This window comes from Ptychodera flava, chromosome 8 (genome assembly GCF_041260155.1).
Source record: "Ptychodera flava strain L36383 chromosome 8, AS_Pfla_20210202, whole genome shotgun sequence".
Taxonomy (NCBI): Eukaryota; Metazoa; Hemichordata; class Enteropneusta; family Ptychoderidae; genus Ptychodera; species Ptychodera flava.
In genome coordinates, this window is record NC_091935.1 from 27940791 (window position 1) to 27956079 (window position 15289).

Sequence of the window (15289 nt, forward strand, 5' to 3'; positions counted from 1 at the left end):
TAATCATCATCAACAACAACAACAAAGTAAGTCCCAAAACCACATGCATACAAAAAGATGAGATTGTTAAAGCGGTCAATGATACGCACGCTATACGACATAGTAATAATAATTATTGCAACTTAATTTTTTCGTTAAATATATTTCTGAATGGGTATTGCGAAATAACGTTACAGCTGAAGGATTTTTTAGAATAGGTTTTATAAATATGGTATTTATGTAAGAAAAAAGGGTTTCAAAAAAAACCCCCAAGTTGCCTACTCTCGAGTGCTAGTATACCGAAAGAACACCATAAAAGTCACCCTTTGAGTGGCAAAAAAAGCGAACGCGAGCAAGGGTATGCAATAGAATTTATCAAAGCTCTCTTCAATCTCTCCAATATGTGTGTCCAGAGAACTGAATATGGACGGAGAGATGACAAAGTGAAAAGTATTTCATACAGCTGGCATGATAACAAATTAAAAAAACAGTGTTTTTTATCGTCCAGATAGTCATAAGACTGTTCATGATAGTGTTACATTGTTTGAATGTCCGCTATATAAAATGAACCTTTTCACAAGCTTGAGTAACAATTCACAACAATGCATCTAATAAGGTTAGTATAACTATCAAGAAAAGATCAGCAATACTAACCTACAGTTCGGTCATTACCATCACCAACTCTGATCAACGTTACGTCCATTGTGATTGGTCGATAGGTTTGACAAACCACGTCGGCGGCATGATGATCGATGAAATGCGGAATAGGCGTCCAATCGGAGTGTAAATAAACAGCCAAAGAACCTATTTAATAAATAAAAACATGTGCTCTTGGCTGATCATAAATGTGATTTAAATGTTTTATTAAATGTCACACATTTCTGTTCCTTTTTGATAAGCTGGTGATTCATCCTTTTCTTTACGATTCACTATAAAGTCGATTGCTTTAAACTATTACCAAATGTTCCGATAACGATTTAAGACTATCAGTATTATCGAAAACATCAAAACTCTCAGCAAATTTTCTCTCAGCATTTCTTTACACACTTAGTCTACTCACTCACTATTGCTAAAAGAACGATTGCGAACTCCATCTAACTAACCAAGACAGATCAATTGGACTTTGATAGCGGTCCTATTTGGCTTAGGAAATAGAATATATATATATATATATATATATATATATATATATATATATATATATATATATATATATATATATATATAATTGCAACTTTGTTGAGCTATGGAGAAAAGTATAGTATCGTGTAAAAAAACAGTGCCTTACAGTCAACACTATCGTTGCGTCGCATTCTTTCCATCTATTTCATTGTGGGACAAACCTCAGCTACATTGAAACTTAAAATTGCCAGTCCTGTGAATCAAACTTACACTTATCTTCGACGAAGACTCTTGTTTCGAATCCCACCAGTAACAGTTCAGAGTTAGGTGGTTCCGTTATGTCAATCGATACAACATCTTGGCCCTATAATTCAAAGCAGCAGTCTTAAGTAATTGAGAACACAGCTTCTTTGGAGTAGTAACCATGGTGTTCTCTTTATTTGCACAACCAAAAGTACAGAGAGTGCGAAGGTAAGTTTAATTGACAGAACAAAATTTTGTAACGCCTGCGGGCACGAGTGACCGTGAGGGCACCTGAATGTTAAATAATTTAGCCCATTCGTGTCAAATGGAAAAGCAAATACTTCTAATTAATCGAGTTTGATACTCACATGTAAATGTTACAAGTAAAACGCCTGTGTATACATACAAGCCAAACTGGGGTCTGACTGTCCAATTTAGCAATGAGTAAATACTCTTTAACAGTTTTTCTTTCACTAACCGTTAACATTTGTGTTTAGTTTTGGCAGTAATTCCGGATCCTCCACATTAAAAACAGTAGATAATTACCCATAGGCGAGATTAGCGTGGTCAGCAAACAGAAGGGGCTAAAAAGTTACCGTTTAGGCTTGTCCGTGTCAATATTTTAAAGTGAATATTCAATATATGTCATAGAGAATCAAGTTCGTGCTTGCTTCTCCCTGTGCTCACGTGCGCGTGTTTAAAGAGGCACTCCCCACTTGGTAACATATTTAAAACACATTTTTTAAATGCAAACGGTCGGTATTTGACGTGGCGACTGCTCGCGGATCGCGAGATATCGATAAAAACATGTCATTTCCAGAGCGTATTTTTCACATCCCGAAGTTTTACGATCGTTTCTGATTTTGACCCGAAATCCCCCGAAGGTTTGTTGATGTGCTGATTGACGATATTCTAGGGAGTCTACAATAAGTCCGAACGATGCAATTAATTTACTTTCCACTACAAAGACTTTAGATACAGCATTTTGCCTGTACCTCAGGTAGATTTTTTCAAACTTCTCCTTAGTTTTGTCGGTTTTATTATTTTGAATCGGTTGTATTATATTTTTAATCAATACCACATAAACATCAGTCTTTACGAGTCAAATATTAGCCGCCTCTGATGACTACATTTTGTCCTCTGCCACACAGTACGCCGCGCACGTGGTATGCGCGCTTGGCATGCGTCTATGCATACCACGCGGCGGCCGCTATGTATCAACCGCACGTAACTGTGCTAGTCACCTATGCGAATTCTGGTGGAATCAAAAAAAATATTTTTCGTTTATACGCCAAGTCAGTCAGACTCAGCTTTCTCCCACGGGCCATGACCAACGCCAGCGGTACTGTGGCGTACAGCAGCGTCAGCGTAGACTCTTACTCCATAGCTTAGTTGACAATGGCCCCATTGCCGAATGTTCGATGTTCGGAAGCTGAATTTAGGTGGGCCACCGGAATTCAAACTTTTACTTTTTTAGAGACATGTTTTTATCGATATCTCGCGATTCACGCTCAGTCGCCACGTCAAATATCGACCGTTGGCATTAAAAAAATGTGCTTTAAAAATGTTACCAAGTGGGAGTGCCACTTTAAGAGCTATGGAGAAAAGAATAATACCGTTTAAGTAAGAGTGTGCGAGATTGATGTATAGTCGCACGCACGAGTGGAATCGACGATGAAAGGGAGATTTGCAAGAGTACGTGGAAGGGACCGTCAATAAATTAAACACGTGCATAGAAAACCAAACTCATGGCATTTGACCTCAAACCAACTCCTCCTCCCTTCAACGGAAGAACTTTTCAAAGTGCAAAAATCCGATGACGATATTTCGAGTTCAATTTCCCCAAAAATGATAAATCACCGTATCAGGTTGAACAATTAAACTGTTCAAAACACAAGTCATCGTTGATGACACAGTCCCCACTTGTTCATGAGTAATTAAATTAGAAGTCTTCTTTATTAAGTAGTTCTGTGATTAAAAATACTGCAATACAGATGGGGCTGAATGGCCGGGAATGAGTTCCATGGTGGTGAAAACATAAAACCAACGTAGGCTGCCATCCTAATTGCAAAAGACCATTAAATGAGCAAGTTGGTAACTAATTGACAGGATGTTGCCAAACATTTTTGAATCGTATCATAACACTGACAGATTATCACCTGTCCCATATTTCATGAAGTTTGATGCAGTGCTTCCGGACATTCGTCCTAAACAACAAATTCATGTAAATGCAAATTAGCAATTAATTTAAACAATTCTGCTATGTGTCATTGAACAGTACTTACAACACTATGCCAAGTCTCATCAAATTTGATGCAGTATTTGTGGACATATCACTCTAATTAGGAAAGTTCATTATACATATGTTATTACAAATTCATTAACATGACACTGATAAATGTCTTTATTCACTGTTAAAGCAATGTTAGCCTAACATCTGTACCAAGTTTCATGAAATTTGATGCACCATTTTTGACACATTAGCCTAATTACGAAAATTCAATAATTGACATGATACTGATACATGTCATGAAACAAATTGATGTGCATATGTATGACAAAGGTCAATGTCCTTGTACCAACTTTGGATAATATTGGTGCAAATATGTCTGAATTATGGCTCTGTACATAAAAAAACATGTCAAAATGGCCACCAGGCAGCCATTTTGCATTGGATTGTGACACCAATAGACATGCATACTTATGATGTAGGTCAATGTCCTTGTACCAACTTTGAATAAAATCGATGGAGACGTGCCTGAGTTATGGCTCTGGACATAAAAAAATGAAACAAAATGGCCACCACACGGCTATATTGAATCATATCGTGAAACAAAACCATCTGCATATGTATGACATAGGTCAATGTCCTTGTACCAACTTTGAATAAAATCGGTTGAGACTTGCCAGAGTTATGGCTATGGACAAGTAAAAAATGAAACAAAATGGCCGCAATGCGGCCATATTGGATCATATCATGAAACAAATCGACATACATATGTACGACATAAGTCAATGTCCTTGTACCAACTCGGAATAAAATCAGTTGATACATGTCTGAGATATGGCCACGGACATAAAAAATTCGTAACAAAATGGCAGCCAAGCGGCCATATTGAATCGTATCGTGAAATAAATCCATGTGCATATGTATGACATAAGTCAATGTCCTTGTACCTTAAACTTTGAATAAAATCGGTCGAAACTTGCCTGAGTTATGGCTCAGGACATGAAAACATTGTAACAAAATGGCCGCCATGTGGCCATATTTGATCATATTGTAAAACAAATTGTGCGTATGTATGATATAAGGGGTAATCCTTGTACCAAGTTTGAATGAAATCACTCAAGGCATCTCTGAGATATCTGTGTGAACGGACGGACGGACGCACGGATATGACCAAACCTATAAGTCCCCCCCCCCCCCGGACGGTGTCCATGGGAACTAAAAAGCCAGCCTGAAAAGCTGAAAGGCGATTCGGTATCGTGCATTTACTCAGTTTTCAGGCCGTAATTTTGGCAAAATATTCGAAACTGCACACCGTAAATCTGAAAACATCTAAACCCCGTACCTCCTGAACGCCTGGACATGTTTGGTAAACGACATGGTGTGCACAAGCTACTGCAGTGAGTGATTGTTAGTCTTATATAGCTTTAACGCGTGATGTTGGTAAAAAGGCAAACAAAAACACGACATGCACATCCCGTGTCTATTACATTTTTCTACTCCGACTCTCTAAATAAAGAATCCTACGTCGTAATGAAATCTACATTCAATTTGGTAAAAGACAGTTTACATGGAAATTAAATCAAAGTCAAATTTTCGATATGGGTGTTGTGTTGCTATATGCACGTTTTCTCATTTCCTGTAAAAACTCCGCTCAGAAGTCAGAAGTCAAGAAAGGGATAGTGACTTAACGATGTGTCTTCGATACATGCACATAAATTTTCAGTTCAAGTCTGTCCGATCTCATCGTGTCTTTAAATTCACTCGTCATCAATAAAGCACGCTGATTTTCAGCACACTTGGCGGAATATACTAGTGATTTGATTGTGCCTAATACACGGAAAACATCCTGAAAGACTCGAGGAAAGACAACACCATAGATGAACATCTTTTGAACAGACCGCTTCCATGCAGTGCGACTCGAGACTTTATCATCGTTGTACCATGGTATTGTCCCGAAAATGCCGTGGCCGAAAGCGACATTTCCCCTTTTGAGATTTCCTTCTTCAGATTTAACCTCATTATTTTTCATGAATTTTACTGCAGTCATCATTCGAGTTACCATTCAGCTGTCGACCGCTCACCGTTTTGTAGAAATTTGAAGCAGGCACTGTAAATTACTCGTTATTACATTATTTATTTGTTTAATAACAAGTTCTACGAAAACCGTCCTTCCCTGAATATGAGGTCTACATATACAATATTATGTCAAAACGGTCGAGTAAAAATACCTACATTGACTATTGTCCCGGTAGGGTTATGATGGCTCGTCATATCCCTAGCACTTGTATTCCAAGAAGATCATAACATTGACTAAAATGAAGTATTTTACACATTATGGGCAACCAAAGTATTAGCTAGATTAGTACCTTTAAACAGCCAAGCTCACAAAAGAATGTTAGGGCCAGAAACTATGAAATCAGAATACAATCTTTGATGACGAACTCAAAACAGTTACGAAACACTAACCATATCCTACCAAGATGGCGCTTGTCAAGCCTCGTTTTTAAGTATTTAATGTTGATTTTTCAATTCTGAATTTTGAATTGTGAATTTCGAAGAATTCTCTCGGCAGTCGTATATACAAGACATTCGACTGCCTCAATCATAAGTGTAGCTGTGCACTGAAAACAGTCAAATGTTTGCACAGCTCATTAAAGTCGGAACACTGTAAACACATTGAATACCATGATTTGCGCGTCGATAAATATCTTTCGGGCATTTCACCTACTTTTTGCACATTTCTTTGCCAGCGTGGGTTTCTATAGACGCCACAGCACAACCTGCGTAGAGGTGGTTAAGCATGCGCGGCAGTATGATTACGTTGCGTTTTGTGTGTCAACAACGATTGAATTCCTGTCCGGACGAAATTCATTTTCACTCGTTTTATAAGCTCACGTGTTCACACACGTGAGCTTATGTCCTAGCAATGTCTGTTTGTCTGTCTGTCTGTTTACACGATAACTGAAAAATATCTGAACGGATTCAAGTCAGATTTGGTAGACAGGTAACATATGCTACTTGCAAGAACTGATTAGATTTTGGTTAGTGTCGCTTGCATGTTAATGAAGTTATAAATTTTTTTTTCATATAATGGCTTCCTGTGGAGACGGTAATGACAGTGAACTTTGTAATTAGTGATATAACTCTAAAATTATGGCATCAAATATGGTAAAGCCTGCTACACATATAATGATCTGATAAATATCTGGTTGTTGCGTGAAGCACTGAGCAGTGTCAGGTTAAATAAGGGTTCATTTGCATATTTAATGAACTTCGTTATTAGTGATATTACTCTGAAATGAGAGTATTAAATTTGATGAAACGTGGTTTAGATGTTGATCTCAAAGACGTCTAATTGTCCAATGAAGCATTGAGCAGTGTCAAGTTATTAAACAACTCATTTGCATATTAAATGAAGTTTTGTAATTAGTGATTTAACTCCGAAAGTACTGTGCTAAAATTGATGAAACCTGCCATAGATAATGATCTGACAGATATCTGACTGTTCTCTGAAGCGTACTACTATGTAATGAACCTGTTGTAAACCACGTGAGCACATTCAGTTCACATCTGGTTAGGCCAAAGTAATTAAATTCTTTGTTTTGCGTTCCCACCCGCGTAGGTTTTTAAGGTTTCCATGAAAAACACACACAATGTATTTGAATAGTAAATTTTAGGACATGACCGCTTAGCTTTTCTGAACTAAAATTTTGTCACAATTTTTTATTTGCTGCTATCAAATTACATTGTGTTAATTTTCTTATGTGTGTTTTTCAGCCGCTTAGACGCGTACCTTTTTCCATTTAGAGTGGACGCAAAACAAAGAATTCAATTACTTTGGCCTTATACATTGTTTACGATTGTGAGCAAGACTTGGAATGCATACTGTGCGATTGAAAATAATTTACCATCTACTTTTATAAATTCAAGATGCCACCCTGGTCATCGACTGCATGGACCATCAACCATGCTTGATCTCGTCACGAGTCGCAAATAGTCCATTCTGCCATCGCCTTTTATGGTTCAATTAAAGTGTCCGAAAAGGACAATGGCTGGTTATCGTGATTGGGTATCGTTATAACATGTATCATTTGAATTTTCATGCAATACTAAGGCAACGGCAAGTCCTCCTTTTAAACCCTCATCATTGAAGATTGACAAGTGACTTACCAATGTATATATATCGGTGGAGCTTTCATCAGCCGTTCTGTTTCTATAACATGACCAATCGAAGTCCCTTGAAGACGCTTCATTAATGGTGTAACAAGTGATGGCTACAATCATGAATAATAATTTCACAATGTCAGCCATATTGGAATGCTGTCGGAAAAAAAAACAAGTGGCAAATCGTGTGAATAAAATCATACACTGCATGCATTGATTTAGTCAATAGGTATACTAGTATCCATGGATCATGTCATGAAGAAATGTCTCAAGCCTGCACCCACTGCCTTATAACTTAGCTCTGAATAAATCAATGGAAATCAATTCATCAGTTTTTCATGTTCACTAGTTTAAAGGCGGAAACGTTCTCACGGGGAAAATTTTACCACATGAATTGTAATAAACGACCACCTCCTCCTGTAATGTTATGCACTTTGTGCAGGTGGATGACCTGTATGCCTGTTACATTACCATAACGTTTATGTATGATATACTCGTACAGAGCAGCCCAAGGTGAAATCCCACACCAAACAACAGCAGCACCCTTCTAAGGCGAAAAGCGAGGAACGTGTCTTTAGAAGAGGACTCCTAGATGATCTCAAAGCAGGAAATTATATTGGAGGGATGTACTTCAGGTGCCCGGTCCTTTGGTATTTAGGTTATGGCAATAAAGCCAGTAAAATATCTCTTCGTTGCCACAGGCAAGACAAATATTATTGACTTTGACCAGTTAATATTAAAATTTTACCTGTGGCGTCGTCTCTTATAAGACGAAAATGTATACGACCGTATTCGTGCTGACTTACTGGTATGTTTAAGAGACAAGTTTAGCATTCCTGACCGTGCACAACAATCGTGGCAGGCAATTGGCACATTCCGATTTATCATCTTCTGAATTGGACATATACTTGACGTTGGTGGAATGAATGTGATGTTTGTTACTTTTGCAAAAACAAATCGGACATCAAGCTCTGAGTCTGTATTTGAACGCGCGACTACTATAGTAGATCATCCGTGGTAATACCTATCGCCCGCTCTCTCTCTCTCTCTCTCTCTCTCTCTCTCTCTCTCTCTCTCTCTCTCTCTCTCTCTCTCATATCGCTGTTTCGATCTTTCCTCTTACCCTACCTCCACTCCCTTCATCAAGTCTCAATTTGTTCACCACTTATTTTCAAACCAAATCAAATCAAATCAAATCAAATCAAATCAAATCAAAATATCAAATCAAATAAATCAAATCAAAATATCAAATCAAATACTCTATTTTCCTTTAATCAAAAAATATAAAGAAAGTGATCCTTTGAGTACACTAAGTCCCACAATCATTGACATGTAATCAACATAACAGACAGTGTACAACACGGTAATACTAAATTGATCTACAAAATGGACTTGTAAAAAACTGAATTTAAATTGACAGAATCAAGAGTTTAAAATAGATATAGCTGATGGAATAAAGGACTTTTTCAAGGATTTTTTCCTTGCAAGGGGAACCGTGTAATATTATCTGCAAATTTGATTAAATAAGTTAATTCGTGTGCATAGCGAAAGGGACAGGTGTTTAGACATGAAATATCCCTTAGGAACGCCCATGTTTAACGGTAATTATTCATTGGGAAAATGACCTTGCACGCTGTGGAAGGTTATAACAGCAAGTGACGGCATTTGGTTGCGGATATAAGACCTCTGGGGTGAAAATTAGCATATTTGGCGGGAAATAATCACTGAACAAAGTAACCAAGTATCCGAGCGCACCGTTTGTAACCTCATATCCATGTTTGTAACCTCATATCAAGTGCACAGTGTCGTTATTTAGGACCATAGTTGGAACGAGGGTTCAGGAGATATAAAGGAGATATAAAGGTTTTAGAAAGCGTGCGTGCACAGTTGACTCCATACAATACGGTAACGCAACGCATTGATATTGCGATTACATATCAAATTTAAATTTACTTGAAAAAACGTTCAAAAAATGTTTAAAAACGTTCGAAAAAACGTTCAAAAGAGCTTTAAAAATGATGTTGTTGTTACATCGCCGTCGCTGTTTACACAAACTCTTAATTTGTGGATTCATCAAGCTTCAATCTCCACTTCTAAAGCCCTATTGTTCGATATTATGGCGCGTTGAGCTTTCAAGCTGGAGTTCGAAATTTGGCTAGCTCAAAAATGTCACGCAGCGCAGGCCTTTTTTTGAGAATATAAACCCCGGCTCCAGCCAATCAGATTGCCGGATTCAAACTAAGCATATTATAATTGGTGATATTTCCGGGTTGATCAACCCCCATCATGATCAAATACTGTGCCAGCCGTCAGTCTGTGAGACCACAGGGACTCGTCGTCACACTATTATTAGGTGTTTTTGTGAACCTTTTCTCCACGTGGACAATTCTGAAAAAAACAAACAAACAAACGGTGGACTGACCGACAAGAGCGACTCTGTATTTTACACTTGTGAAGACGTGACAAGTGTCTATATATGTTTTGAAAAGGATCTTGTTCAAACAGTTAATTGCTGTGATTGTCAGTTATACCACAGGGATAGAGGGACTGTGGTTATAATACAGCAGGAAGTTTGTTCCCACCCAATGATTTACCGGATACCTAATTTTATAACACATGGAAACTAAGATGCATTCCATATGCCTGCCCTATTAACAAGCATGTTGTATGGTGGTTTTATGTTGGTTATGAACATCATATGCCACTTCCATAAATCATTTGCTCAAGCTTTCCGCTCGTGAACTCTACACCATTCTCTTCAATAATGACGAGTAAAATCAGAGGTCGCCACTATGGGCAGATTTGACAAACATGTCACCTTATACTTGACGATATTTAAACCTCAAAAGTGGGCGGTTTAAGCTTGAGGTGTTAAATCTTCTGGGTATCTAACTTTTCGAATTTCACAACAACAAGACGATGAAAGCTCCTCTTTAATACTTCACTGGCTTTAAATAATTCAACGTAAGCACCAGACCAGCAAGCCATTGTAAATATTTGAATGCCCTAGTCAGGGCGCCCATCCCCGAGGCGCACTCTTTTCAGATTGTACCTTGTATAGTTACTCACACAAAGGGTGATATACAGCACCTCTGTAATGTAACCATCGACTGTAGAGTTTGGGAGGGGGGATTTATACATTGTTATCGTTAACTTGTGAATTCTAGTCCACGGTGACACTCAGTTTCAATTATCAACAATTAATCCGTTACACAAATCATGAACAGTGAAGCGGCTGTGTTGAAAGGTTGATCACTCGGCACTTCGATATATAATTTTGAAAGCAGGAAGGCATTTGTACTAGTACAGCGATTGCAAAAATTAGGTCAAATACGGAAGTTACTGTTTGTCTTTTTAATAACAAACGCCTCAGAAACTACGACGCAAAATTGGCAAATTATCAAAGTGAAATGAGGGTCAAAATATTCCACTTGGCTTCCCTCCTAAAGTCTACTAGCTGTAAATTTTAATGTATCTTCCTGTATTTTGTTTTGTTTTTAGAATGCAGATTCTTGTTCTTATCCTCGAAATACGTCGACATGTTCAGCGTTCAACTTTTCAATCAGCCTGGATTTGTGCAAAGGCCAGTGCCATCGTGCATAACTGTATCTTTGAAATCTTTGAAAGGAGCGCATTCGTAGACCAAACTTGCCTGATTAGATACAACCTAGACTTGCCTCAGAGTACGGAAAAACAAACCATTTATCATCCACGACCATTCAAACAGGGAGTAGACAGAAATTACATTGGGTGGGCCGTGTTTTTTGGGGGGTCGGTCGCTATTTTTCGCGCAAGCATTTCTGAATGGTCATGAAATTTCACGTATGCCTTTAGGGGAGCGTTATCATTTTTTTAAACAACTATCGCGACTATAAGATGCAAGATGTGCCCGACACAGTGCTTCTCCAAAAAATATCAAATCATAATTATAATAATACATTAAAATCTATTGGGCAAGCTATTAACAATTTCCCCCACAAAACAAGATATATCTGTAAATTTACATATGTTTGATATTTTTTATAAATATACTTTTGCTTGAAGTGGGAGGTAAAAAGTACATGTGGACGGTGTACACGAAATTTGATTTTTGCTAATGGTTTGCTAATTATCGTAAATGTAGTTCATTAGACTTTGGTGGTTACAAGTGCATATGGGTAAAAGAAATATGAATTGGAATTTTACCAAAAATGTTGATACACTGTTCATGTAAGCCTATGAGAAAACTATGAATAATTTTCTTAGGCTAGTTACGAGTACTTACGTATGTGTGGGCAAGAAATTTTATTTCAGATTTCACCGAAATGTCGATTCATTATACATTGTAGTCTATGGGAAAACCATGAATAAGTTTTTACAATAATAGCTAAATCTGTGCTTTTATAAATGTTTGACAAATGATATAAATGTACGTGATGAGAATGGGGTGTCTGAAAGAGCAGATGTGAACGACAAACATGATATTGGAATTTCACCCAAGTGATCATCTGTAAAGGTTAAAAAGATTTTTGAAAGTTCATAAGTCAAATGAGAAATTATGTGTCAATTAAGATATTATTGATATGGACTGTGACACACAAGGGGAAGGTCACTCTTATTCTTGCAAACGCTTTTGAAGGGTCACTATTTTTTGCGCAGCGTAATCATTAGAAAAAAAACACCGGCCCTCCCCCATGTAATTTCTGTCCAGTCCCTAAGACATGTACAGTCATTTCTGCAGCAACTGAGAGGCTCTACATTAAGGGAGCGTTCAGTTTATGGCCAGTGGTGGGCCGAATCAGTCAAAATAAGTGAACCCCCTACCCATTGCACCAAAAAAATTGATGACCCCTTTAAGATGACAAAAAATTCATGACCCCACCCCCATTGCTTAAGTAAAGCTGCACACACAAACATCTCTGGAGGGGGATCGAATCCAAAAAAAGATTCTCAGATATTTTCAAATGACTCCCCTTACAAACTGACAAGGTGTTATTTGAGCATTTTCTCCCTCTGACTTGCTATAATTTTGAAATTACCCCTTAAAGGGATTGTACAGAAATTACAGGTGGAGCGCAATATTTTTGCACAAGCGTTTGTGTACAAAATTTTGATATTTGGATTTAATTGATAATCATCTGTTGATAATGTTGATTCACTATACATAGTAGTCTATGAGAAAACTATGTAATACTTTTTAATACAAAACTAGCAAAATCTATGCATTTTTAGACATTTGATAAATGATATAAATGTACTTAGTTGGAATAGAGTTGTTGGAACTAGTATGTGTACAAAAAATTTGACTTTGGAATTTCACCAAAAATGTTCAGCCACTATACATGGGAGTCTATGATAAAATTGTGAATAATTTTTTTCCGATGAAAATCGTGCTATACTTGTGCATATACAGACGTTGGATAATTAACATAATTGTACTTGATTAGAATATGATGGATAAAGGTGCATTTCACTGAAAATGTTCATCCACTATACATGGGAGTCTATGAGGAAACTATGAATATTTTTTCCCTATACAAAACTAATTAAATCTGTGTATTTATAGACGTTTGATAATTCATTTTAATGTACTTAATTAGACTAGACTGGTTGCAAGTGGATGTGTGTGCCAGAAATTCGATATTGGAATTTATCAAAATGTTGATTCACTATACATGGTAGTCTATAAGAAAATTATGAATATTTTTTTAAAATGCTAAACTAACTAAATATGTGCTTTTATAGATGTTTGACCATTGATGCAAATGTACTTGATTTGAAAGTTCAGATGTGAAAAGAATTATGACATTGGAATTTCACCTAAAAGTATAATTTCACTTTTCATGGTACTAGTAGTCTACAGGTAACTGTTAAATATTTTCCCTGTCAAAACTTGCTGTATCTCCAATATGTAAGTAATAGGAATTGTTCATTGCCCTCAGTGAGCTTCATTTACAATAAGACGAGCCTCGGAGTTGCCAAGGCAAGATGTTTATGTGACAGATAATTATACAGTCGTTCAGAATTACAGTTAATGACTCAGAGAATATATCATGACCAGGACATTTCTGAATACTGAAACTGCTTTTTGACGGGACGGATACTTATGAAATAAAGTGATCCCCCTCTGTGCCGTTTGAAAAATACATGACCCCCCCCCTCCTTTTGCAGTTTTCAAATTTCAGGTGACCCCTCCCCCGGACTTTGCCTGCCCAGCCCCAGCCGTAATAACTGAACGCTCCCTTATATTCCGTGTATGCTCAGACGACCATTGGAGTAACAGAAACGAGGAAATCAATAACAAGAAAGTAATGGGTGGTGAAATGGCTTCGATGCAAACACTCGACGGACTTAAAAAGGGGACCTATCCTGATAAGTTTACGTTTGAAATGCGAGGCTTGGGTCACTGTTTGTCAAAGTCAACAACGAATGAAGTGAACGAAAGTATAATTCAACCACTACAGATCACTACCAAAGTCCCGACGACTATCCCGTTACTGAAAACTCGGTCATGCGACTTGCTACATACCTGAGTTTTTGAGAAGAGTGTAATGACAGATCTGAACGTCACAGACCAGAATCCACAGTGATACCCTATTGACGCAGTCAGACAGAGCTAGCTCTCACTGTAACTAGTTCGCAAGGGCTGGCTTTCAGCCACTGTGGGAGCGAGCTTCGGGTCTCGCCGGTAATCTGAATGCATTAGGGGTCGTCGTCAAAAAAGTCATGCAGGTCATTTTGGACCTCGTTCTCGGTTACAGATAATTACGAGAAGCAACTCATAGTTCTTCATTTTCATTCCTGTCTGATGGCACTGCTGTGACACTTAATTTCGAGCTAACGTTTCGTCCAGCATAGCAAAGAAATTTAGGTGCAAAATCAACGAAGTCGGGGTTATCAAATAGGTGTCCGTCTGGCGGCGCTCATAGTCAGTCACAAGCTGTGCGTCCATCCTAGTCTCGAAAAAATGCACTAGGTTCCACAGATCTACTAGGATCCTGATTCAGATTTGTGTAAAATGTCGCACTTGGGGATATGTCTACTTTGAAACAGTAGTCACGATTTTTGATGAGATATTTGAAGGTCTTCGAATGGGTATATTCGAAGATGGTGTTCGGTATGTGTACATTCTGATTTTATTCAGATTATGTCGTGAGTTTTTGATAAATATTAACTATGGGCGGTCAAAAAGTTTTCAAATCTGGCGGCCAAATGATTTTTATATTTTTCAAATCATATAATCTAAAGTATAAAAAAAGTGATGAAACATTTGGCAAATAATGCAATTTATACTGACAGCCTCCGAAAAAAATTTTCTTTTCTCGTAGACCTCACAAGTCACTATTTTCGCTGTCATTTTTGCCAAATGCAGATCCTTTCCCCATATTTAACAAATTCACCCGTTGATAACAGATATGAAAACATTCATCCATTTATCCTACTTCCCTGAGTTATGGAATGGGGCGCTCTCGAGTGATGGACGTTTATTCCTGATACACTGCCATAAACCACTTTGCAGACCGCCCCTCACAGTATATTGAAAGGTTAGCGTCCTTGAATCTCATGACACCA

At 37.7% G+C, this 15289-nt stretch overlaps 1 protein-coding gene across 2 annotated transcripts in view; it reads right to left on the reverse strand.

The window, feature by feature from the left end:
- Positions 1-15289, reverse strand: part of LOC139138940 (uncharacterized) — a 37659-nt gene that overhangs the window by 18090 nt on the left and 4280 nt on the right. Inside the window, exons 1-4 of one of the 2 annotated variants that reach the window (XM_070707566.1) lie at positions 14247-14433; positions 7745-7894; positions 1372-1465; positions 634-783 (exon numbers count right to left, since the gene is read on the reverse strand). In XM_070707566.1, coding sequence (XP_070563667.1) covers positions 634-783; positions 1372-1465; positions 7745-7885 — 385 coding nt within the window. In that variant the 5' untranslated portion in view covers positions 7886-7894; positions 14247-14433. Of the gene's footprint in view, positions 1-633; positions 784-1371; positions 1466-7744; positions 7895-14246; positions 14434-15289 lie in introns of those variants that run through there. The other variant, XM_070707565.1, reaches the window with a different exon arrangement.